General features: G+C 43.1%; 3 protein-coding genes across 3 annotated transcripts; 1 reads left to right on the top strand and 2 right to left on the bottom strand.

Moving 5' to 3' along the window:
• Positions 1-153: 153 nt before the first annotated feature.
• capn7 (calpain 7) lies at positions 154-8,360 on the top strand. Its single transcript, XM_057045075.1, has 21 exons — positions 154-526; positions 707-815; positions 1,241-1,404; positions 1,590-1,657; positions 1,773-2,012; positions 2,210-2,296; positions 2,542-2,668; positions 2,843-2,928; positions 3,014-3,107; positions 3,322-3,468; positions 3,598-3,704; positions 3,788-3,908; positions 3,982-4,126; positions 5,481-5,580; positions 5,671-5,806; positions 5,883-5,958; positions 6,056-6,201; positions 6,639-6,701; positions 6,778-6,908; positions 6,992-7,084; positions 7,217-8,360. Exons 1-21 carry the CDS (start codon positions 425-427, stop codon positions 7,359-7,361), a joined length of 2,487 nt encoding a protein of 828 aa, XP_056901055.1. The 5' UTR covers positions 154-424; the 3' UTR covers positions 7,362-8,360.
• Positions 8,361-10,093: 1,733 nt separating this feature from the next.
• Positions 10,094-18,808, bottom strand: sh3bp5b (SH3-domain binding protein 5b (BTK-associated)). The gene is made up of 9 exons (XM_057045076.1): positions 18,494-18,808; positions 17,968-18,030; positions 16,193-16,321; positions 13,313-13,477; positions 13,104-13,234; positions 12,441-12,483; positions 12,139-12,358; positions 11,629-11,955; positions 10,094-11,124 (listed from the first exon to the last, which is right to left on the bottom strand). Exons 1-9 carry the CDS (start codon positions 18,569-18,571, stop codon positions 10,928-10,930), a joined length of 1,353 nt encoding a protein of 450 aa, XP_056901056.1. The 5' UTR covers positions 18,572-18,808; the 3' UTR covers positions 10,094-10,927.
• Positions 18,741-23,973, bottom strand: LOC130532440 (transcription factor SPT20 homolog). The gene is made up of 4 exons (XM_057045095.1): positions 23,888-23,973; positions 23,554-23,643; positions 22,889-23,367; positions 18,741-18,821 (listed from the first exon to the last, which is right to left on the bottom strand). Exons 1-4 carry the CDS (start codon positions 23,946-23,948, stop codon positions 18,741-18,743), a joined length of 711 nt encoding a protein of 236 aa, XP_056901075.1. The 5' UTR covers positions 23,949-23,973.
• Positions 23,974-24,069: the final 96 nt, after the last annotated feature.

Below are 24,069 nucleotides of genomic sequence, written 5' to 3'. Positions count from 1 at the left end.
TAAAATTGTATCTCCCTAAAACAATAAACGGTACAAATCAATACATGAAATATGACAGTATTCATATTTGCAACCTACAGCGTCAGGAGGGAAATCTCCCATTAGTAGGTTTCAGAATTTCTGATTCCCCCTGAACACATCTGCCTGATACGCATGCGCGAACCGTGTCAACCGGAAGCAACGCGGTTGTTTTGGGACTTGCCTGTAAAGCGTTAGTGGTATTTAAAGGCAGCAGCAAAAACTTTATTTTACCAGGAACTTGTGGAATTAGTAATTCTCATTGAGATTACATTTAATATGAGTTGATGAATTTATCTGTGTTCCGAGTGAAAGGTGACTATTCTCTTAATACACGATAGTGCTGGGTGATTAGCTTGTTGCTGGCTAACCGTGAGCTGGCAACTGTCAACAAGTTGTGTAGAAGATGGACAGCGCGGCTCTGGAGCTCGACGCCGTGAAATTCGCCAAAACCGCGGTCACGTATGACCAAAATGGCAAATATAATGAGGCAGTATTTTATTATAAGGTAAAATGATATTTTATGCATCGCAATTTGTACAGGACTGCTGCGCCTGTGACCGCGGGACGGAAGTGACTAACCTGGATATTTACAGCCGGTGTACAAGTTCTGGTTTAGAATGTAAACCTTGGGTTTTGACACTAGATTCTAGTTCACATGTGGTTTATCTCTCTTGCATTGTGTCAGGAGGCAGCTCAGGCCCTGATCTATGCTGGCATGGCAGGGTCCCAACTGGACGGGATCCAGGAGAAGGTGAATGAGTACTTGGATCGTGTTCAAGCCCTTCACAATGCTGGTAAATTCAACCGTCAACTATGGGGCCAGTTTCAGTACGTTGGGATTCATTTGCACAGAGGCTACATCACAAACCAGTTTGATTAAATGTTAAAAGTGCTCGGGACAAATTTGTCACATGTCTGACCAGTTTGTTCCATGACAGTTCCCTTTGTGGGATGTTTGTGTGGGTGTGGGTGACCACAGAGTCTGTAGGTGTGTTGGTGCTTGATTGTCTCAACGCTTCCATGATGCTTTGGCTGAGAACGAAACCAAAAGTGCCGCTCTTGTGTTATTCAAAGCAGCACACACATGATTTGAGATTTCTAAACAGATCCTGTGAGCATCAGAAATTACTACAGTCGATATTTAACTGTGGCGTCATGCGTCCACATGTAGATGTACAGATTCAGACATGTATATAACTGCTCTGTGGTGTTCCTTCAGTCACACTCCAGGCCCAGAAGAGTGACCCGCTGAAATCACGGCAGCAGGTGGACCTGGAGCGAGCTCACTTCCTGGTGACACAGGCCTTCGATGAAGATGAGAAAGGAAATGATGATGAAGCCATTGAACTTTACACTCAGGCTGTGGAGCTATGCATTAACACTGTATGTCTCTCACCTACGTTTGCCAGCTTTTTATCCCTAAAACATCATTTTCTTAGGCAACAGTCTAATATAAAGCAATGTAGGCAATATTTGAGCTAAGATGCTAAAAGGTAGGCAGAAGTTACAGCTACATGTAGATTTTATTTATTGTTTTGATCCTGTTTTATGTTCTGTGTTTGCAACAGTCCAACGAGACATTGGACCAGATGCTGCAGACTAAACTGAAGCAGCTCGCTCGTCAGGCTTTAGACAGGTAGACGCTCCTGAGTAAATCCAGAGCAGTAATGCTTACAAAAATGAAGTCATGTTTCACTCTGGACTTTTCACCCTCAATGTATATCAGAATCTGGTCTGCTCTGTTCTGACAGGGCCGAGGGTCTCAAACAGTCCCAGTCCAGATCTGCTGCAGCTCAGAGTTCTGACAAATCGGGCTGTTCTGGAACCAAATCCAGCACTGCAGGTAGTTCTGGGGGACCCGTCCGACAGTTTTTCCCCCTCGGACCGGACTTCACCCTCAGTGACCGTTCACAACCTCAGCCAGTCCGAGCAGTACAGTCCAGCGAGCCTCAAGGTCAGCGATACACTGCGGAGGAGATCGAGGTGCTCAGGTGAGACCTGGAACCTCCTTATTACAACTTCCTGGTCAAAGTCCTGGAAATCAGACCAATTTTTGTTGGTAACATAAGGAAAATTGTGTTGTCCAAACATGACGTAGCTACTAAAATGTAAATCTCAACACCAAAACCAGAAATCAAGACATCTCTGTTCCCTCCTGATTCTGACACATGCTCTTATGGATCATCAGGAGTACGTCTACAATCAACAGCATCGCCTACGTGCCCTTCATGAGCGTGGACCTGAGGGAGCGATTTGCTTTTCCTGTGCCTTTCTCGTGAGTTTGTTCATTTGTCTCTTTACATAAGGACAGGGTGGGATATTTGTCTTGTTTTTAGTTGTTTAATAAGTACAAAAAAAGAGCTAAACTGCAGGTCTCGGCTCGCATTTATCAAAACTATAGAAGATTTAATATTAAGCACAGTGTTGGGATCTATGTTAAATGGTTCCATATTGAGGAAGCTAATCAATACGTTTTCTTTTCAAGATATAAGAGACACTGTTTTGCTGTTATGTCATCAGGGACAAGTCAGGGAAGTTGGCTCTGTCACCCAAGCAGAAAGCCATCTTCTCCCGCTGGGTCAGACCAGATGAGATCTGCCATAATCCCACCATGATCATGTCAGTGTCCAGTTTCAGCATCAAACAGGTCAGATTAGCAGCAGCACATGTTTATATCTGCTTTGAAGCAGCAGCTCCAGTCTCTATCTCCACACTGGATTTTCTTTAAGTTTTACATTTGAAAGGAACTTGCAGCTTCAGCTGTAACATTACCTAGAACTTAATATAACTAATAGATTTACTGTGCTGTTCTTTGGTCCAGACGGTAGTTTCTGACTGTTCCTTTGTGGCCTCGTTAGCCATCAGTGCGGCCTATGAGAGGCGCTACAACAAGAAGCTCATTACCAGGTACTGCTTTTGTTGTTTGGTGGGGTTGCCGCTCATGCAAATGGTGGTTTAAAGAGAAGAGCTGACGTTTGTGTGTGTTTGCCAGCATCATCTACCCTCAAAACAGACGAGGACAACCAGAATATAACCCCTGTGGGAAGTACATGGTCAAACTTCACATCAATGGAGTTCCCAGGAAGGTGATAAAATAACAAGTTTCTGATTTAAAAATGTACTGAATTACAGTCTGTATTACAGTTGGGCATTTTTTAATAGATAATTGTGAATTAGATGTTGGAGGCTGTTGAATTCATATAAATATATTAATTATAGACTTTTGTGTGTGAAGAGTTTTAGTTTTTGGTAGTTTGTCTTAATCTTTCACCACGGCCGACCTGTCTGTGACCCCGGCAGGTGATTATAGACGACTACCTGCCTGTTGATCACAACGGAGAGCTGCTGTGTTCCTACTCCAGCAATCGAAACGAGCTGTGGGTCTCCCTCATAGAGAAGGCCTACATGAAGGTGATGGGTGGCTATGACTTCCCAGGATCCAACTCAGTGAGTGGACACAAGAAATCAGGAGAACTTTGGTTCCAATAAGACGTCAGGATGAAAATTCCTTTAAATAACGTTTTAGCGGGAGGGAACCTGAAAACACAGGTTGTGGTAAATGTTTGTCTTTAACAGAACATTGATCTGCACGCACTCACTGGCTGGATCCCTGAACGCATCGCCATGCACTCAGACAATCATTCCTTCAGTAAGGACGACACGTTCCGAATGCTCTTCCAGAGGTGAGACACACACACACTTATCACTCAGGGTTTTTTGCCTCATTTTATATACTTTTTTTCTTTCACTTTAAATCTGTTGCCAGGTTTCACAGGGGTGACGTCCTAATCACCACGGCGACAGGTGTGATGACAGAGGAGGAGGGGGAGAGATGGGGTTTAGTGCCAACACATGCTTATGCTGTTCTTGACATCAGAGATTACAAAGTTAGTTTGTGGAATTCTAAAAACTGTCCTCATTTGCATGGTGCCTAAGATCAGCCGTGTGTTTTTCTTGTAGGGGATGCGTTTCTTGCAGCTGAAGAACCCCTGGAGCCACCTGCGATGGAAGGGTCGTTACTGTGAACGTGACGAGAAGAACTGGACACCTGAACTCCTCAAATACCTCAACTTTGACCCCAAGACAGCGCAGAAGTTCGATAACGGTATTTGTTTTGTCCTTGGACCATGTCATCCCTTTCAGGGTGACTGGGAGGGAGCTGGAGCCTGTCCCAGCTGCATATGGGTGACGGCAGGGTACACAGCCAGCTCATCGCAGTACGATCCTTCGCAGCATGCATTCACTCAAACAGCCACAGAAGACAGAGGAAAAGAATAAACACAGCATGTCTCGTATTCAGGGTTTTAACCACTATTGGGTAAAATCTGTTCTTTAGTCGGTTTGTCTTTGCTTTTATGCTTCTGTACGTCTACCTGACGGCAGCAGCTCAAACCGATTGTGGCCAGGATGGGAGGAGTCTCTGGTAATGTTCTGAGCCCTATTGGGGCACTGGGAGCCGTGCAGTTCCTCCAGTGTGGGAAGAGTACAGCCAATCATTTTTTGTTTCAGCTGTGTTGACCCCCTGGAGGGCATTCTTTTGGGCTGCTGTTGAACCAAACGCAAATACGGTCTGTTAACAATAGAGCAGTGGTAAAAGGAAACCAATAGTCTATGTGTGATGGTATTTTTCCTGAGCACTCTCAGGAAGTAAAGTCTCTGCTGGGCCTTTTTCAGCAGCTCAGACATGTGCTCCAGGTCTGGTGAGCACTGCCTCTCCACAGTCACTGTATTAGCACACCAGTTGTAGGTGATGTACGGACAAAGTCCTCCTCCTCTGCTCTTACCAGGGTCTTAGGTCCTGCCAGCCAGCTGGCCTGTCCATGTGTAGCGGTCTCTCATGGTGTTGTTTGTAGCCTTAGTTCATCCATCTTATTCATGAGGGATCTGGTGTTGGTCAGAAGGAGGCTGGGAAGTGGCAGCATCTGTAGCCTTGCTGTTGTTTTCCCAGGGGAATGTGAGCACATATGCACAAAGCCACAAACACAGGGAAAGGAAGGACACTGAGCTGCTGCCATCCCTCTGAGAGCAATTGTGTGTGTGTGTGGCACCTTTGTCAAGAGTACCTTGGCATTGCCCTGTTCTGGCACCTGCCCCAATGACTGGAACACCATGTCTTGTCCAGACCTGGTCTTGAACTGGGAACCCTTCACTCCTCAGCCCAGTACTCAAGAGACTGAGCTAGTGCTGCTCTGCTCTTTAATTTGGTATCACATTATAATAGCAGCAAAGTAAAGCCTCAGCCCAGAGCCACACAGTGCTGCAGTTCTTCAGTTACATGAAGACATCAGCTTAGTGATGTGATCTTTTTGACCCCAATTTGAAAACCAGCACTTTTATCCCTGATGCTGCCGGAGAATCAGCAGTTCGGTGCCGATGCTTTATGAGCTGTGCTGTTTATCATCTGTGTTAATTGTTGTGTGAGTAGCTTTAATGCTGATGTTATGGACATTGTTCTCCAGGGGTTTTCTGGATCGCGTGGGAGGACCTCTGTCAGTACTATGATGTCATCTACCTAAGCTGGAACCCTGCTCTCTTCCGGGAGTCTTCCTGTATTCACAGGTGTGTTGACTGGCCAAACTGGTTTATTCAACAATGGTAACAGTCTAATTGGATGAGACTGTTGACTTTGTGACTCTGTCTGGTCTGCAGTAGTTGGGATGGGAAGCAGGGGCCCGTGAAGGACGTCTACAGCCTGGCCAACAATCCCCAGTACAAACTGGAAGTCCAGTGTCCAACAGGGGGCGCTGCAGTGTGGGTACTGCTGACTAGACACATCACTGACAAGGTTGGTGCTGATCCATGCTGACCTGTGGTGTTGGGAAGATTCGCTCCTGTGTAACAGCTGATTTCTGTTGCTCCAGGATGATTTTGCACAAAACAGAGAGTTTATCACCCTTGTTGTTTATAAGACAGATGGGAAGAAAGTTTACTACCCAGGTAAGACTGGGATGGCTCCATGACAACGCCCAAGCTGCTCTGAAATTCTAATAACAAACTCCAGTGTAACACTCAAGTCTTGTTGGTTCTTTATCAGCCGACCCCCCTCCGTACATCGACGGTATCCGCATCAACAGTCCACATTACCTGACAAAGATAAGGCTGACTGGAGCGGGTACACACACCTTCACACTGGTGGTGTCCCAGTATGAGAAACAGAACACCATCAACTACACACTGCGGGTAAGAACTGGTATTTTCTATCCTGTCTGAGAGAAAACTGGGTAACCATTTTTTATATTTAGCTGCGGCCCGCTCGCCCTCGATTGGTTTTCTGTCACTCTACCTGATAGTTCCGGCCTCACTCTGCATGCTTCTGGCCCGTTTTAGAATTGCTGTCGATATTTTTCTTGATTTTAAGGTTTTAAATGGGTCAGCAGCTCCACAGCTATCAGAATCAACCACTTCTGTCTGGACCCTGAGATTCAGAATCAGCCTGTTCTAAATGCTGTCAGGACCTTTGTGGCTTCTGGATGCAACTAAAACAATAATCCAGTTGACATCTTGGCCTTTCCTCCAGTTTTCTGGTGTATTTATTAAATGTATTACGTCTTATACATTGTTACTTTGGCCACCGGTTGTTTTCGAATGCCCTGTCAGAGTTTTATTTACCTCAACAGGTGTACTCCGGGTGCAAATTCACCTTCTCCAAGATCCCAAATCCTTTCAGCCACAATAAGCGGGTATGTTTCACACCTCAGGATACAAAAGTGACATCAGTGGAGGGTTTAATCTGCCCATCTCTGTGTGCATCTGCAGGTTAATGGCCAGTGGAAGGGGCTCAGTGCTGGGGGCTGTGGAAACTACAAGGACTCTTACAAACACAACCCCATCTATCAGATGAACCTGGAACGTCCAGGACCGCTGCTCATCGAACTCCGCGGGTCCAGGTCAGAGCGCCTCCTGTAACCAGTCACCAGATTGTGAGCGTCAGCTTGCAATACTCCAGCAGCTTGTTTCCTGTGTTGTGCAGACAGTACAGCGTTGGTTTTGAGATGGTGACGGTCTCCGCTGTGGGGGACCCGGGTTCCGCTGCCTTCCAAAAGAAGAACAGTGGCGATTACAGGTGCAACCAGAACACGTGTTGATCATTTCAGTACTTCCAGTAAAGTAGCACAAACAGTAATTCTACAGTTTACTACAGGACAAGCTTAGTTTTTGTGTGTTCTTCTGACTTTGTGGATTTCCCTCTTCACAGATGTGGCTTCTGTTACATGGAGGTGGAACACGTCCCAGCAGGCATCTACAACATCACCCCCACCACCTTCCTGCCCAAACAGGAAGGACCCTTTTTCTTGGATTTTGCCAGCACCTCACCTCTCAAGGTCTCCCAGCTCCAATGAAGATGGGCGGAGTCTCAGCAGAGGTATTATGGGATGTCCCTGAGGCTGAAGTTTGGATCTGCTCCAACTGACAAAGTGTTCAGCATGGAGGAATCAGTCATCAGTGAGGATTTAGGAAGAAGAAATTCCATCTGGAATAAAAGCCGACAACTTGGGGGCATTTTCACGAGCTCTTTGTTTTTGCCATATTGATACACAGTTGTTATCAGAACAGACACGCACGCAAGCACAAGACAGGAGGAGCTGGAACAATGTTGTTTTCATTTGCTTCAGTGTCTCTTTAAATATTAGCCAATCAAATTATGTATAAAACAGATTCATGTGAGTGAGTTCCTGGAAAACCACTCCAAAGCTGAGATGTTTGAAGTGACATTTTTGGGCACGTGAAGATGGTTTCATTCTCAGGAGTAGAACAGCAAGTCAGTGGAAGAATGATGTCACTTCCTGTTGTTTTGTTTCCCTGAGAGAGTGTGTGTTTGGTTGAGTCCTCTGAAGGTACAAATGTAAATGTGTTGCCAAGAAATGTTCTATTATTGATGTGTACATTTCCCATTAGTTTGTCACCAAACAGCAATATTTTTAAATATTTTGTTTCTGATTCTGGAGGAAAGATTTAAATTTCATCTCTTCTTCCACATCTCCTCTGACACACTTCAGTTTTGAAATTTGGACAAATAAAAAGTAAAACTGAAGATGTTCTAAACAAACCAGAGCTGAAGTTGTGAAGCTTAAATCTGTTAAAGTCTGGATGCTTCTCAGTTTTAATTATCAAGCTGTTCAATCCTCAAATGACTCAAAGACAATGATTCACGGTGCAGCTGGAAGTTCAGCATGGTGAAGAATGTAGCTTAAATGACTGATAAATAACTGATTGATCAGCCATAAATCATTGACATGAAGGCCACACTTCAAAGATACACATGAAAACTGCAGCTTGTTGTGTGACAGTTGATGGAATGTTAGCAGAACTTGCACTAAATCATCAGGTTGAAAACCATGGCCAGGCTTTTGTCTGTTCATTTGTTTCGCATTGGGGAATAATGATTTTATAAAAACACTGCATGATTTAAAGACTTTCAATAATCATTTGTATGATTTATTAGAATATTAAATACAACTATGAAAATAACTTAAATACACATAAAACATTTTAATGGTTGAAGTATAACTTTCATTATAGAAAAAAACATCACTGAACCATTCTTTTCCCTTGAACAATTTGTTCACTAACAAAAGCTTTTTGGTAGCAAGGACAAATGTTAACATTATTAAAAGTCTATAGGCTATGGAAGCTCAGTTATCAGGACATGGAGCCTTTTTCATGCATCATGCTCAACATCTCAACCAGCCGCAGACGTTGACATGTTTTCCTCTCTTCTTACTGGTGTGAGTTTGGTGCCTGAGTCTGTCTTCACTGCACTTGGGACTCGATTTTAATGACACAGAAATACTTTACAGTTCGCTCACAAACAGTTTTCAGTGTTGGGACTTTGAAGAGAATGCACGACGCTGAAGTTGGTTTTCAATTCGTAACTTCCTATTAGACAGTGAGACTATGCTAAGCGAAGGATTCTCCTTAAATTGTCCGGTTTTTTGTACCTCTTACCCCTGTGATTTTAGGTACCACATTATCTTGACACTGACAACCACTATTAGGTTCGTGTTCCTTTGGCATTTTCACAAATAATAAATGTTTTACAAATCTAATAGCGGGTGTCAGACAAAGTAAATGTCCGACCCAAAATGATTAATGCGGTTAGGCAATACAACACTTCGTTAGAAGCAAGAAAGCCAGGAGACACTCGAATTCCACTTGCTCTGTGTATAAGAAGGATTACGGTAAATGTCATAGAGCGATAGAAGCGGCTTTCTCTTGAATTTATTTCGTTCAGTAATTGTGAAACTCTTCATGGTAAATTAATCGGGACGATTAATATGTTTACCAAAGTGAAAAAAGACTTTCTTAACAAGCAATTTTGGGAACGATGAAAACATGTTGGTAACATTCATATCTAATATTTTGGGGAAATTCCCAATTATCACTCAATGATTCCACTTCAGACTGATATTACTTCATCACAAGTTCCACGGTACTGAATTTCAGAAAATTCTGATGCGGAATTTTAAAAAAAGCTTCTTCAAAAATGATTCTATAAATATAAAAGATAGAAAAATCCCGGACAACCGGATAAAAAAGTCCCCCAGTTATGTCTCTTAACTGCCGAATAGGAAGCTACGAATCAAAAGCTAACCTCAGCGTTTTCGGCCAGATTTCTAACTCTGATAACTTTGTTTGTGAGCTAAAAGCGAAAGTATTTCTTTGTTAGAAAAGCCGAGCTCGAAATATGCTTTCACCAGCACAATTCGTAAAAACACTGGTGGGTATCGTCTCAAAATGTCGACTTTTTTCTCTCGAAGTGCAAAAAAAAAAAAAAATCTACCTTACTTTTTTCTCATGGGTGAGCCTAATTGTCTTCGGTAGCTTCATCATTCATATCGGTCTTGTTAGATTCCGAAATTTTGCACGTTTCCTTTTGCACCATGAAGACAGTAAAGCACCTCAACTGTGGGCTTGTTAGTGTACGTCACTAAAATTAGTCCGGGGCATTTCGACGACGAAATACAAGTTCCGCTTTAACACATGCAGCTCGTTAGTCCCAGTCAATAAACTCCTACATTACCCATAGACCTACATATTCACACACACACGCACGCGAACACACTAAACACAATGCGACATAAACATATTTTATTTTGCTCTAAATGTGAAAAACAGAGACATGAGCTGCTGACATTTACTTTAACAGGTAAATGAAAGAAGGGTGGCTTCACATTCCACAATTAAAGTGTAACACATGGAAATACAAAAATACACATCTAACACAACACAGAAAAGATTACACTTTCACCCAGAAATGTGACTATAAATCTATGCTAAACACATTTGTTCACAACAATAATTCATCTCATCCAGTTTCTGCTGCATGTGTGAGGACAAGACATCAACAAAGAGCTTCTTTCCCCACTAATTTGGCACCTGACGAGGGCAGAAAAGTGGTTGTGTTTAGGAAACATCCTCAGTGTTTCAAGCATTCAACGGAAAACTAGTTCATCAAATCCACCAGGACAATTTTCAATTTTGAAAGAAACTGCTGAAGATTCCAGAGCCGATTCCAGCTCCCCCCCAGAGGGACACCAGGACCAGCTGAACATGCTGAATCAGGATTAATGAGAAAACATCAAGCAAACAAAGAAATTCAAGTCTGTTATCTGTTGACTGTGGAGCTGAAACATCTTAATTGTCTTATCAAATACACGGGTTTATTAATGTCTTCTGTTTTTAAATTCTTTGCATGTTACATTGTTGCCAAGTGCAGTTTCACAGTAATAGAGTCTTTGATAACAGAAAACACAAGGATAACTTGGACAGCACGTCGGTTTACGGGGTAATTGCTCTGAGAGGAATCCAGTTTCCAACAGTTTTCAGGTGTAGCGCTCCAAAGGTGCAATGTGGTTATACTGATACTGCAGCTCTGACTGCCAGAGTCTCGCTGTGACCAATGCAGTCATTTAACCAGAACCACCGTCTGGCCCACATCTGCCTTCTGAGAGCAACTGTTGGTACGAGGCCGCCGCAGGTTCAGAAAGCTGAAGTGTGCTTCCAGGCTCAAGCTCTTCTTGGGGATGAAGGTAGACCTGCTGCCATTGTTGTTGGCAGGTGGAGCGTTGTCCAGGTCCTCCTCTGCACCCTCAGCCCGGTCGCCTGCAGCAGGGAGCGAGATGATTGGTTAAACCCTTTCAATGTCTGCCACAGCTGACAGTCAGGTCACCACATCCCAAAGGATGAAACCATAATGGTAACTGGTAACGTAATGGGGTTGTCATGGCTACAACAGCAGCCAAAAAAACAGACGATAATAAGCGGTTGTCCTTGGAGATATCTGTGGTGAGATGCTCTCATGAGAGCCACAGATGAAGGAAGGAGACGGAATTCTTATCCTCCTGACATTGAATGAAAACAAAATCTATTACAAAAAGGGGGGGTTGTTGAGAGAAGGCCAAGGAAATTCAGTTTTGGAAGATCCTGGAAAGAAAAATATGGACTAATTTTTCCTATTCTCAACATGACACAGGTTTTAAGTGATATTTCAAATAAAATATTAGACAGTGAATATCAGAAATTCTAAGGATTAAAAGTTTGGTTTGAATACATGAATTGAATCATTCTTTCCCTGGAATATGCCATTTTCTCTTCATGGACACGTACCTCTCTCAAGGTCGCATTCTGGTGACGATGCTCCACTGCATTCACTGCGAGGCCCGAGCACCGGCGAGATGAGCCCAAAGTCTGACAGGGACACGGTGCTGGGCAGGTCCAGGCTGCAGGGCCTGGACTGAGGAGACAGGGTGGAGGGGGAGGAAGAGGGTGTTGGGGAGGAGGAGGAGGAGGAACTGGTGAAATGGCAGGGCGACAGGAGCTCCTGGGGGCTGCTGGGAGATGAACCCAGGCTGCAGATGGAGCGGGTTTCGGAATCCTCTTCGGACATGATGCTGCTGCCGCCACAAGCTTCATCATTCAAGTTCACCGACATCACTGAGGAGAATTAAACACATGACACCTTAACACTGTGTGTGTGTGTGTCTCTGTGTGTGTGTGTGTGTGTGGCAGCATCTGCAGGCAGCAGATGAGTGCCTGAATACAACAGCAGACAGTTCTGACTTTTATTGCTAATAGTAAAAATGTGAGCAGACAAAAGGACACGTGTCCTGAACTCACTGGACATTTCATCTGTCTCCATCTTAAAGCTGCTGATTTCATCTCCAGAAATGCAGTCCCCCTCGGCGCCCACGCCACGCTCCCGCGGGCCTACGGTGGAGTTTCGACGTCGCTCGTGAATCTCATCGGAGATGATCTCCAGGTTCCTGAGAGCCGTTTTATAGTCTCCTTTAGCCTGGGACAGTTTGGCCTGATGTTCATCCACATTCTTCTTCAGGTTCTACAATGTTGAATAAAAACCAGGGAGTTGATGCTTCACTGAGGTCAGAACGGTCAGAAGAGGCGAGCGGCTGTGACATTACCTCCAGCTGCAGGTAGTACTTGGCCTTCATCTCAAAGTAGGGTCTGCATAGAAGGAGCAGCACATCAGGAGAGCGAGAGCAGAGAGGAAGTGATTAGATCACAGGGAAGAAAAGACCAGAGCAACCCAGAAAAGGAGCAGCGCCCACACCATCACCATGGCAACAGGGAGCAGAGAGGTGAGAGGTTTGTGAGCAGCTTAACACCCTGCTGAGATGATGCAGCAGCAGCAGTTCCCTCAAACCTTTAATGATGTATGAAGTCAACAGTTTAGTGTCTAAGGCATCACCGCAACTAGAGCTGAGAGCTGATTATTCCCGCTGCCGTGGCAACAGTCCCACTCAGCAATGATGCAAACCGTCCTATGATCGTCACACTTCTCAATAAAGGTTAATTCCTCGGTTTCAGTTTCAGATGTTCCCAACACGGGTTCCAGGTGGTCACCCCCCAGAGAGAAGAACGTTCAGCAAATACAGAAGAGAAACCTGCTGGGAATCAAAAAGGGAACTTGGATGTGCGGCTGATGAACCATCTCATACGATAGGACTTTCCTGAGACGGTCGACCTTATTCTGGAAGAATTCATTTCAAATATAGTAAATGAATCGGCATTGTGCAGGTGAACCACGCCACAGTTGTTCCCACCCTCCCTCACAGTGACCTCACTTGGACTTGTTGATGGTGCGTTTCAGTTTCTTCTCCAGCTGCTTCATGCTGCCAATCGCTGCCGTGTATTTGGCTGCCGTCTCCTTGTGCAGCACTTCGCTCCTCGTTTTACCGTGTTCCGCCTCCATCACCTGAACCAGATGATACCTAGTCACCATCAGCAGCGGTCCATCACACAATGCCTCCCCCCCCCCGACCCCCCTGCTCACCCTCTGGGTGGCGTGGTTCAGCATCTCCTGCCAGGCTGAATCAAACTGCCGGCTGTCCTCCTCCAGAAGTCTCTCCTCAGCCAACGAGATGGTCTCCTTGGCTGCTCGCAGCACCTCTGTGGCTTTCTGGAAGTCCTGCGTGGCCTTCTGCGCCTCCAGCTGGGCCTGAACGCAACAGGACCGATAACCATTAATCAATCAGCGATTGTCACACTGGGCTTGATGCATTTCAAGCAGCACAGAGCTGCTGTGACAACTGTGACGGACAGACACGATGAATCTGCAGAAGCCCTGAGGTCAGACAACAGCACGACGTCACATGAACAAACACTCAGCCGTCGAGGGCTCAATCAGCTCCAGAGGAAATCAGTGTGAGACTCGTTACCTTCCCAAAGCCCTCAACTCACACACATGTGTTTGTGTGACTTCCTGTTTAGAGCTCACAAACACTGTGTCTTCTGATCTTCGCAGGATGAGCGCTGGAGGTGTCAGTGGGAGCAGAGAGGTCTGAACCTCATTTACTCCTTTTGCTTTATCATGGATCACTGGTGTTTCGTGATTGAACGTTGTATTTATAGCAGCAGCGCCAGGCCTGCAGACTGAGAGGCCACGTGCTCGCTGTAACTTCATTACTGATGCTCCTCCACATGCCGATGCAGCCAGACGCCAACAACCGCCGCCTTGTTGGCGTCATGTGCTCCTCTCTGTGTTGAAGGTGCTTTAGCTTCTCCTGTGCTCAACAATCCCAACACAGCCACTCGGTCAACAATGTTTTTTCTCGGTCGACTTCTGTAACTCACTTTTTTCACAAGTGTAAAAAAAAAAACGCTGCCTCTTTTATATTTAATGCTGAATCATCACGGATGGATCCTGTCCTGCCTCGTCGCTGCTGGTTTTGCGTCTTTATTTCTTTTTACCCCTGAAGCGGATGGAATGAAGTGGAGCTCTGAGAAGTGCGAGTGGTTCAGGCTTCAGGCAGCATCACGCAGATGCTGATGTGAACATTCTGCTCCAATAACGCAACATAATACAAGAAACAACCTTTCCCGTCCTCTTCTACTCAACGACAGAAAGCTGAATTACCCTGCATATGACTAAACTCAAGATTTATCCTTGACTTTAGTATCAATTTTTAAAATAAATCAACCAGATAATAAACAGCCACCAGGATTAAAGGAAAAGGTGACACCATGATTCAGACTGTTCCCTCTAATGAAGAGGTTCCCCGTCTACAATCACTACCCACATCCACATGCTGCATCCCAGCAATCAGAATAAACCTGGTTCTTCAACAATTATTCTGCTGGTGAGGTCACAATTATTCTGTCCCACCACCATCCGCTACTACATATGTTGCCTTGGCAACGCTAACCTTTTTGCCTCATCGCTGTCTTCACCCTGTTTCATATCAAAGGAGGGATGAAAGTACAGAAAGTACAAAACTAAGAGAGGAAAAGAGAGGAAGACCAGCAGGGGAGAAGGATGAAGGATAAAGAGGACAGCGGGCAGCAGGAACAGTGCGAAATAGATAAAGATGAAGAGAAGAAGAAATGAAAAGCTAAAAACAAGCCTGCTGAGATTTTCCTCTAAAAACAAATGAAATAACAGGCAGATAAAACACCAGACATGAGGTGACCTCTAAAAAAGGTCAAACTGAACCAACAAGCGCAGACACAGCGATAACAGAAGACGCCTGCAGACCCCCGTGACCTTCCATCATCACTCGGGGGTCGTCTCAACATACACAGACGTTCACAAGAGCGACCTGGGATGAGATCGGTGACCCAGTTGAGTTCTACCAAGTTTGCTGATGTTGGATCTCACTAATACGAAAATCATCTTGTCAAATCTAAAATTGAGATTTTATGGCTTCCGTTTAGAAGATCCACTTCCCGTGAGGCAGAACTAATTATTTTCATTCCAACAGTTTGGGGGTAACAGGAAAGTCTGGAGGACCCTCTGAAGGAGCTGAAGGACCAGAGGACAATAACAGGATGACGGTCCAGGTGAGCCCGCAGGTACCAGAAACTAGAGAAGATCACATGCTCCACATCCTCTTCTGACTTCCTCCTATAAACATAGCTATTTTCTTTTTATTAGCGCATGACCACCATGAGGTTCCCATTTGTATCTGCCTTTTTTGTTCATGGCTGTGAACTTTTATAGAAACAATGACTAATATTGATCTCTTCAGCTCATCTGGCCGAAAATAACCAACTCTAAAGAAGCCTTACTACTAGTTAACAAAGACAAGTTTTTAAACTTAAAAAGTAGAGTAAAGCTGCTTTGGCATTTATGGCAACACATGATTCATATTTGCTTAAAACATTCACATACTTAGAATTCATGACCTCAGCAGCTGTGATGTCTCAGGCTACACACGCACAAGTGAGCTCTACAAAAGACACTATCTGAATCAAAGTGACCTGATTTGGCCAATTTGACATGGAATTCATTAACCAGCATCCAAGGTTTCTGTAAAAGTCTTTATTCAGACCCTGATTTGTCCCTGATTAACCCAGAAACAGATGGTCATGAAATATCCGAGGGAACAGAACCTCAAACGTGTCCAAACAAGAGGAGACGTGAACAGCACAATTAATGTTGGTCAGGGTCAGATTAAAGAGGAAAACAGCACCAACTAACCCCCCCCCAACACACACACGCACACACACACACACACACACGTACACAGCTGGGGTCAGGCTCTAGAGGGAAGTGAGGCTCTGAAATGTGTAAACTTCCTCCTGAAGTTTCAGAAATGTCTTCATTTCTGCGGTTTTCTCATCAGCTTCAGAAAAAGTTCTGACACTTCTGTCACTTGCACTTTGGAACTCCGGACGAACCCAATTCCTGGTGTTTACACCACAGGTGACTCACCTGTCGGGCCAACCTGCGAGCCTCCCAGTAAGGCTTGGACTCATCGACGGCCTTCCCAATCTTCTTCACCAGTTCGTCCAGCTTCACGGTGGCCTCGACCAGAACAGAGCGGAACTTCTGTCTCGCTTCCTGAAAGATTCAAACTAATTTCAGCTTCATGCGGAACATTTTGGGATTTGAGAATTTGTTTGTTAAGCTTTGCTTCCAGAACTGTGAGATTAAATTGATCAAAATCTGAAATTAATAGCAAAGAACAACATATTATAGTATATTCAATATTCTGGATGAGCACATAACGCCCACCAACACTAGAACAGAGACCTTTTTCTGTCTCTAAACAATATCAGAACAATGAGGACTCAGTCAGACTGCATGACTTCATCAATAAAAATAATCTTTGACCCCACAGGGGCAGCGGGACCAAGTCCGGATGAAACACGAGCTTTGTGATGACTTCAGCTTCTTTATTACAGCCATCAACAAAAATAAAATAAAAAGACAAAAACCTGTTCAACCTCAGCTTTTAGCAGTGCTTGCCAACAGCATGGATCTACCCACCAGCAGAGTAGAGGATGGCTTCAGAACCTTATTACCTCTGTGGATATTCAGGGACTTAAACTGATGTGCTCCATTACTCAACACGTAGGAGCAAACAGCGACTGTTCAATGAGATGATTTAAATAAACAACAGTGTGAGATAAGACTGCGCTGCAGCTGTTCTCTGGCTTGAGGCAGTACTGGCAGAAGCTTCACGCTGCCGTTTTGCCTCTACAGCAGCATTTTTCCTCTGAAGCGAAACAATGACAAAGCTGTAAAAGTGCTGACTTGCAACTTTAAAAAGGAAGACCTCTTGACCTCTGGAACCTTCGGTGACTCTGTTTTTTGAGCTTGAGCATAAACGCCCACTTTAAGCTGACGATCCGCAGCGTGAACGTCACAGTGAAATCCATCACAGCGTTTAGAAAAACAAACTCCTGCAACAGTGGACTGTGACGGGCTGCTTTTCCTCTTCTTGCTGCTCCTCCGATGGTTTCCTTAAGGTTCCTCCCACAGTCCACACATGCATTTGGAGGACAGGGAATCTCTAAATCAATCTTAGGAATGTGGGTTACCGTGGTGATATCTTTGCCTTTTTTTTTTTTTTTTTTTTTTTACAGTCGTCTAAATATCAACTTTTGAAATAATAAAAAACATTCAGCTGCTGAATGTGGATGACGACCAGAGTTCAGGTGTCTCCTGTCACCACGTTTGCCTTGTGAAGATGGATCATCCCGCCTGCATTCACTCTACCTGCAGCATACATTCATATATGATTCTCAGCCTGGTGCGAGGACACTTCAGACTTCCACCCCAATAAAGTGCCCCCATGCTCAAAGATCAGTTGTATGAGATAAAGATTATGGACATTCTGAAGGACCATAATCCTGCTGTGGAGCTGTGATTTAATCCATGTTAAAGTCTGATTTTACATCAGTGCAGAGACGCTCATAAAACCACGTATCAATAAACTCCAACACCATTTAAACCCGCTGACTGATCACGGACGCATTGACAGAATGAAAGTTTCAGCCTATAAAACCACTCAGGTGTCATGAAGACCATGTTGCGGGTCAAAGGTCAACACTGAAAGTGGAGCACCTCTGTAACTGACTGCTGCTTGACTGATTTATAAAAACATTCTATTTTTGACTGGCAAGGCTTGTAGTGATTGATGAGAATGTATCCGCAGAAATAAGACTGTTTCTGCAGAATAAGTATGTTCAAGGCAGACTCACCTCCAGCTCTGTCTCACATCTGTTGATGTCGTCAGTCGATTGGTTGAGTTTTTCGAGCTCACCCTTTTAAAAAGAGAATATATTCAGATCAAGGAGAAAAACTGCAGTCCGGAGCCTTTTAACACGTTTTCCTCATGATCAAATGTACCAACCTGGCAATTTAAATCTGTATCTGTCAATGCAAAATGCAAAACAAACCCAATAATAATTTCTTTAAATAAAAAAAAACAGCAGATGACTTATCTTTCTCACTGCCAGGTCATTTTGAGATATATACGGGGGTTTCACTTCTTACAATGCTGAGCCTTATATATCTATCTATATAAAGTAACCTATGAACACTGTTAAACAGTTTGAACACTAATGTTGAACAGTTTGTCGCAGGAAAATTTTGATTTTCTGTTCAACATTGAGAAGCTACATGATGCTACAGTTAGCTGGCTAACGTCCCACTGGAATCCGAGCAGGCGGATCGATGGAGCCCCATGATCAATATTATCCGTGTTTTGGGTTAGCAACCTCTAACCTGGATCCTGGGATCCACCTCCTCGTCCTCATATTCGGCCTCGTTGTCCGACCTGTGCTCCGTCTCCGAATGCTCCATCCTGGAGAACAAGAGACGATGTCACAGCCAACAAAGAGTCGGTGAGACAGCACACGCGTCCGCTTCAGCCAGTCAACAGCCGTCAGATTCACGGGGGCTTTTGGTGTCTCCCTTGCGTGCAGTCATGAGTTTTAAAAAGACGCTTGTTCACAGATTCTCCTGAAACTCCTCAGGTATGAGCCAGCAGCGGCTCCTCACACTCACGGTGTCCTCCACACTGGCGCTGCAGCTCCAACCTGGGAGGCGGAGCCTGATGTTGTCCGGGAACGCCCCTTTCAACATGTACGGAAGCCAATCGACAATACCACTAATACTAATACTACTAATACTACTACTACTACTAATAATAATAATAGCACGTATAAATATTATTATTGTTGTTATTAATGACAGATTTGCTAGTATCTCTAATTTCGTGCATTACCAGAAGGTAAAACTTTTGTTGCGATTTTTTGCCCGATATCTTGACCTTTTATTTTTGCTAAATGGACCTAAAACCAGATAAAGGGAACTTTGAACTCTTCCTCAGATTAGTCCATTATTTTCTTATTTTCACGGGTCTAATATCATCAGTGTTCATGAGGTTATTGGAAAACCAATGAGCAGAGATTAAAAAAAGACATGAGTGGAGGTCATGATAATTTATCTGAAGTTGTGCACGCTGCCTTCCAGCCTGGTCACGTTCATCATTGATGGCATGTTCCTGGGACAGACATCTTGGTACCAGTGGACAGGACAGATAAATACCCCAGCAAAAGGGAACAAACACTCTTTTTAAGATTTTCTGTGAAGATCTGATTATATTTGACATTCTCTGTTCCTAGAAGCATTTAACTGCAAAGGAATTTACTTTTATTGCTTCAGACAAAGAGCACTGACAGGGATTAAATTAAGGAAAATTGTTTAAATGTAAATTTAGAGTTCCACTCTGTCCTGTAAAATAAGCAGTATAAGCCAGTCCATGTGCCTCCTTTTTTATTTAATTAACTAGTCTCAGCACACTTATACAGATAAATTCAATATTGCTATTCCTGTGACTACTAATCTAATTTTGAGTTATGTGTGAGCTACTTTAACATATAGTAACATACAGTTCTTGGATAGACAACAGTAAACTTATCTCCAGTTACCCTTTTCATCAAATCCACCACTAAAATGAATCAAAACAATTTAAAAATCACCCAAAAACAGCTGACTGGATAAGAACTATATTTGGTGCCGCTCTGTATTTCAAAGTCCCAATTCAAAAATCATTTATTAAAAAAACATAGTATATGAAAAAATAAACTTAAACTCAGTCTGCAGATGGTGAATTTACAAGTGGATTTAACAGCCTGCCTAAGACTGATTCTCCAACTTAAACAGGGCCTTTAGGATGATCTCCTCTCCTCAATCACTCAAGCACAGGCTTGCTTGTTTACACACACACACACACACACACACACACACACACACACACACACAACACACACACACACACACACCACACACACACACACACACACAGTCTTTTCTGAAGATAGATGTAATAAAAATACATTTTAAAAGAAAGCAGAAAGGTTTCTATATGGTGTTTTACAATTTGTTTTAGAGTGAATGAGTTCACTCTGAAAACTCCCACACAGCAAATAAAATGTATTTAAAATATTATTCAAATACTAATTAAAGTAGGCTGAGCTCTGACCAACAGGTACAACTTTCTTCAAATTGAAACTTCTGATAATCACTCACTGGTTTTAGTTGATTGAGTATGATTAAAAACATCTCTGACCAATTGACCATTCTTTCTATATTATTAGACAAGTAACATCGTTGTCAAACGTGTTTCAAAATAATCAAGCTGAAATAAACAATGTTCAATTTATAAGCTAATGTGGACCCAATATTATACCTTGTGGAATGCCACAACAAAGAATAAAGGATCTAAAGCTCAAGTATCAAGTAAGTTTTGGTGACATCTAATGGGGCAAATACAGACTGAAAGACCTGAAAACTTGTCTTTGTGCTCCTCTACAGTCATTTTCAGCTATGGTGGCCGTTACAGGGACAAACAACGAGGTTCTGTGCAAGACGCAGAATTTGTCTCCTGCTCATCACTTCTGGGTTCTGAGAAAGTGTGATAAATGCTTCAGCTGCAGACTGCTGACAGCATCACTGCAAGCACACAATGGATGTGTTCAGCAGCAGATCTTTAAATTAATTTAGCTCTTATTGGAAGCCACTGAATACCAGGACAATGAGGGCATCTTTCCAGAGAGCTGACTTCTTTATATTTGTCAAATATGCCATACGAATTATTCTCCACACAAGTTCATGGACATAATGCATCACCCAGCTCCTTACCCTCACCATCCCAGCAGGATATTAGAATGTGGATTTTGTTACACAGTATGTAGCAAGTACAAGAACACACACACACACACAGACACACACACACACATTGGTTTGTAACAGGTATACTTACATGAGAACGTAGGGAATGTGTTTATCTTATTTTTAATGATAAAATGATTTCTGTTAATAATCTGTTTAAATGATCACTGGAATAATCTGATAACTCCAGAAATCGGATGAGTATCGGATTGTTATCGTCACCTTAGCCGACCAACAGAAAAACTTGAAATTTGTCTGTCTGCTCCCTTAATGGTGAATTTATTAAAATAGTTCCATCTAGTGGCACTGAGTGAATGGTACAGCTAATCAGAACTGTGTGTGCATGTGTGTGTGTCTGTGTGTGCGTGTGTGTCTTTAAGATGGGGTCCAGTGGCGGCAGATGTGTTTTCTGGCTTATTACTGGAGAAACATTGAGCTGGTTAGCAGCTCCTTCTCACACATCCAGTAATTGAAACTATCACAAACGTCTCGGATCCAGTAAACTGGCAAATAAGTTTCCTTCTGCAGATACCCACACCTCTGCGGATAGTTCCACAAATCTTTATTCCAGTTACTACAAAAAGCAAAAAAAAAAAAACTCTGTAGGTGGATTGTGTGAAGTTAAAAGAAAGGTTGCATTTTGTCTGCAATAGCCGACAGTTCAGCGTAACAGGAGGTTAAATCATTGTTTGGTTTCCTGCTCTCTCAAACATCTTAAAAGTCTTACTTATAGGTGAGTTTGGATCCATCCACCCACGTCCATCGTGGAAGGCTTAAAATGTTTTCGACTCTCAGACCAATCCACATTTGGAAAGAACAGCCAAAATTGATAGAGAACACCCCGATTGGGGGAAAGGTGATGTTTTTCCTGGTTAGCAGAGGGAGCTGAAAGCAGGCTGTTAAAGGACTGAATAGAAGTAGAATAAAAATACAAAACCCTCTTCTTTCTTATCATTCAAGATCAACAGATGAGCTTCCTTCTGCTCACACTCGTGTTTAGCATAATTATTATTCGTGGTCACGGAGACCTGGTAGCATGTCATGCATGGTCCATCCCTCAGGACGGCTGGGATGGACAGGTTGACCTTCCAAACACCGAAACAAGACAACTACAGTGGGACCTCTACTTACGAACGTCTCTACATGCAAAATTTTCAGGTTATGAAGTGTTTCAACGGGAAAATATTTCCTCTTGTTACGAAAGAAATTTCGGGATACGAAGATCAAAAATACGCTACCGCTGCTACTCGCGGCTTGCGGAGTCTAGCGAACGCAAGGATGCTAGTAGCTGCTCTGCCATTGACTATCGCCTAGCATCTTCCTGTCATCCCATTGTCTAGGAGGGAAGTCAATATGTACAGGTTTGTGTGTATCCCAGCGTCGTCTTCATTTCACTTTTATTTATTGTGGGTGTTTGTATGTTTGTCCATTAGATGGCGGTGTTACCACTAGTGTTAACGTTCGTTGCTAGTACTGACGGCTAATGTAAGATTAGCCTGTAATAAAGTTCATTTCGTTACTAGAGAAGCCTTGCACTGAATCCCTACATTTATTGTGTGGTAATCTAATTGTAACATGTATTTGTTACATGTTTTGATGCATTTTTATGTTTCATAAAAAAAATAATGTCCGAATTTTTGGGGGCTTGGAACAGATTAGGGCATTTACATGGAAAACGCGTCTCTACTTACGTAATTTTCAGGTTACGAAACAACTTCTGGAACTAATTAAATTCGTAAGTAGAGGTCCCACTGTATTCAATATTGGCTGTAAGAGACAGAATCCTTGGAAATGGTCATTTCCACTTTTTTGGGTGAAAGTTTGGCATCCGCAAAGAAACATACATTTTCTTAAATCTTCCTTCTTCCGTTCATTCTCTTGAATCAGTTCTCTGTTCTTCACCTTCATCTGTCTATTCTCTTGAATCAGTTTTCTGTTCTTCACCTTCATCTGTTCATTCTCTTGAAACAGTTCTATGTTCTTCACCATCGTACATTCATTCTCTTGAATCAGTTCTCTGTTCTTCACCATCATCTCTCCATTCTTTTTAAACAGTTCTATGTTCTTCACCTTCATCTGTTCATTCTCTTGAAACAGTTCTATGTTCTTCACCTTCGTACGTTCATTCTCTTGAATCAGTTCTCTGTTCTTCACCTTCATCTGTTCATTCTCTTGAATCAGTTCTATGTTCTTCACCTTCATCTGTTCATTCTCTTGAATCAGTTCTATGTTCTTCACCTTCATCTGTTCATTCTCTTGAATCAGTTCTATGTTCTTCACCTTCATCTGTTCATTCTCTTGAATCAGTTCTGTGTTCTTCACCTTCATCTGTTCATTCTCTTGAATCAGTTCTGTGTTCTTCACCTTCATCTGTTCATGCTCTTGAATCAGTTGGTCGTTGTCTTGAAATGGTTGATTTCTCTCTTTAAAAAGAAAAGAAAGATCAGTTCATGTGCTCATGGTTCTACTGGTGGACGGATAAGGCTACCAACATGGTTCCACTTTGAGGTGGACAGTGATCCATTGAATGAAAGGTTAGAACATTTCTGAGGAAATATTTTCCTCCTGGACAGTTCGAGGTTAAATATTTAATCATCCCTATTTCTCACCAATGTGGAGTCGAAGCGAAATGTTCAGAACTGCCTGTAAAACACACAGCAGGCCAAAGCTTATCCCGACCATCCAGAAGTCTTTAGGTCCTATAGACACACACATGTATGAGCACTCCGAAAAACATCACTGATGCACGTTTACAAGTACTTTAACATTTAGTATTTCGATGCTCCAAAACAGGAAGTCATTAATTTTCTATTAAATTTGAGCACATGATTTCTTAAGTCTGACTATTTCGTGATCTTTCACAGAAAACTCTGCTTCTCTTCATGTTGGTCATCTGACCTGAAGTCAAATTAAGGGTTGTTACCAAAAGAGATACCAACAAACCTGATTTTTCTCTCTTTTCTCTGCTTTCGTCAACAGCTGAATTGACATAATCGATCTCCATATTGTCTCCAGCAAAGAAACTCGTGTGTCGACTCAACTTCATGAGTCCTTTTTGTGTTGAATGATGTCACAGGAAATAGCAGATGTGTCATATGCCACAGATGAAGACAAGAATAGAGATG

The sequence above is a fragment of the Takifugu flavidus genome, chromosome 10 (genome assembly GCF_003711565.1).
Source record: "Takifugu flavidus isolate HTHZ2018 chromosome 10, ASM371156v2, whole genome shotgun sequence".
Classification (NCBI taxonomy): domain Eukaryota; kingdom Metazoa; phylum Chordata; class Actinopteri; order Tetraodontiformes; family Tetraodontidae; genus Takifugu; species Takifugu flavidus.
The sequence above is the reverse complement of the archived record's forward strand: the minus strand, read 5'-3'. Positions and strand labels throughout refer to the sequence as shown.

Bases quoted from the DNA above. Each gene is read 5' to 3' on its own strand.
- LOC130532440 (XM_057045095.1), bottom strand. From the start codon at position 23,948: ATGGAGATCGATTATGTCAATTCAGCTGTTGACGAAAGCAGAGAAAAG. The intron at 23,368-23,553 runs GTGAGAAATAGG...TTCTTTTTAAAG, and splicing joins TTCGCTTCGACTCCACATTG to AGAGAAATCAACCATTTCAA. The intron at 18,822-22,888 runs GTGAAGAACAGA...GGACAACATCAG, and splicing joins AAGAGAATGAACAGATGAAG to GCTCCGCCTCCCAGGTTGGA.
- sh3bp5b (XM_057045076.1), bottom strand. From the start codon at position 18,571: ATGGAGCATTCGGAGACGGAGCACAGGTCGGACAACGAGGCCGAATAT. The intron at 13,478-16,192 runs GTGAGTCACCTG...TGTTGCGTTCAG, and splicing joins CTCGCAGGTTGGCCCGACAG to GCCCAGCTGGAGGCGCAGAA. The intron at 11,956-12,138 runs GTGAGTTCAGGA...AATTCTCCTCAG, and splicing joins GGAGACAGATGAAATGTCCA to TGATGTCGGTGAACTTGAAT.
- capn7 (XM_057045075.1), top strand. From the start codon at position 425: ATGGACAGCGCGGCTCTGGAGCTCGACGCCGTGAAATTCGCCAAAACC. The intron at 3,909-3,981 runs GTTAGTTTGTGG...TTTTTCTTGTAG, and splicing joins TTGACATCAGAGATTACAAA to GGGATGCGTTTCTTGCAGCT. The intron at 6,202-6,638 runs GTAAGAACTGGT...TTACCTCAACAG, and splicing joins CCATCAACTACACACTGCGG to GTGTACTCCGGGTGCAAATT.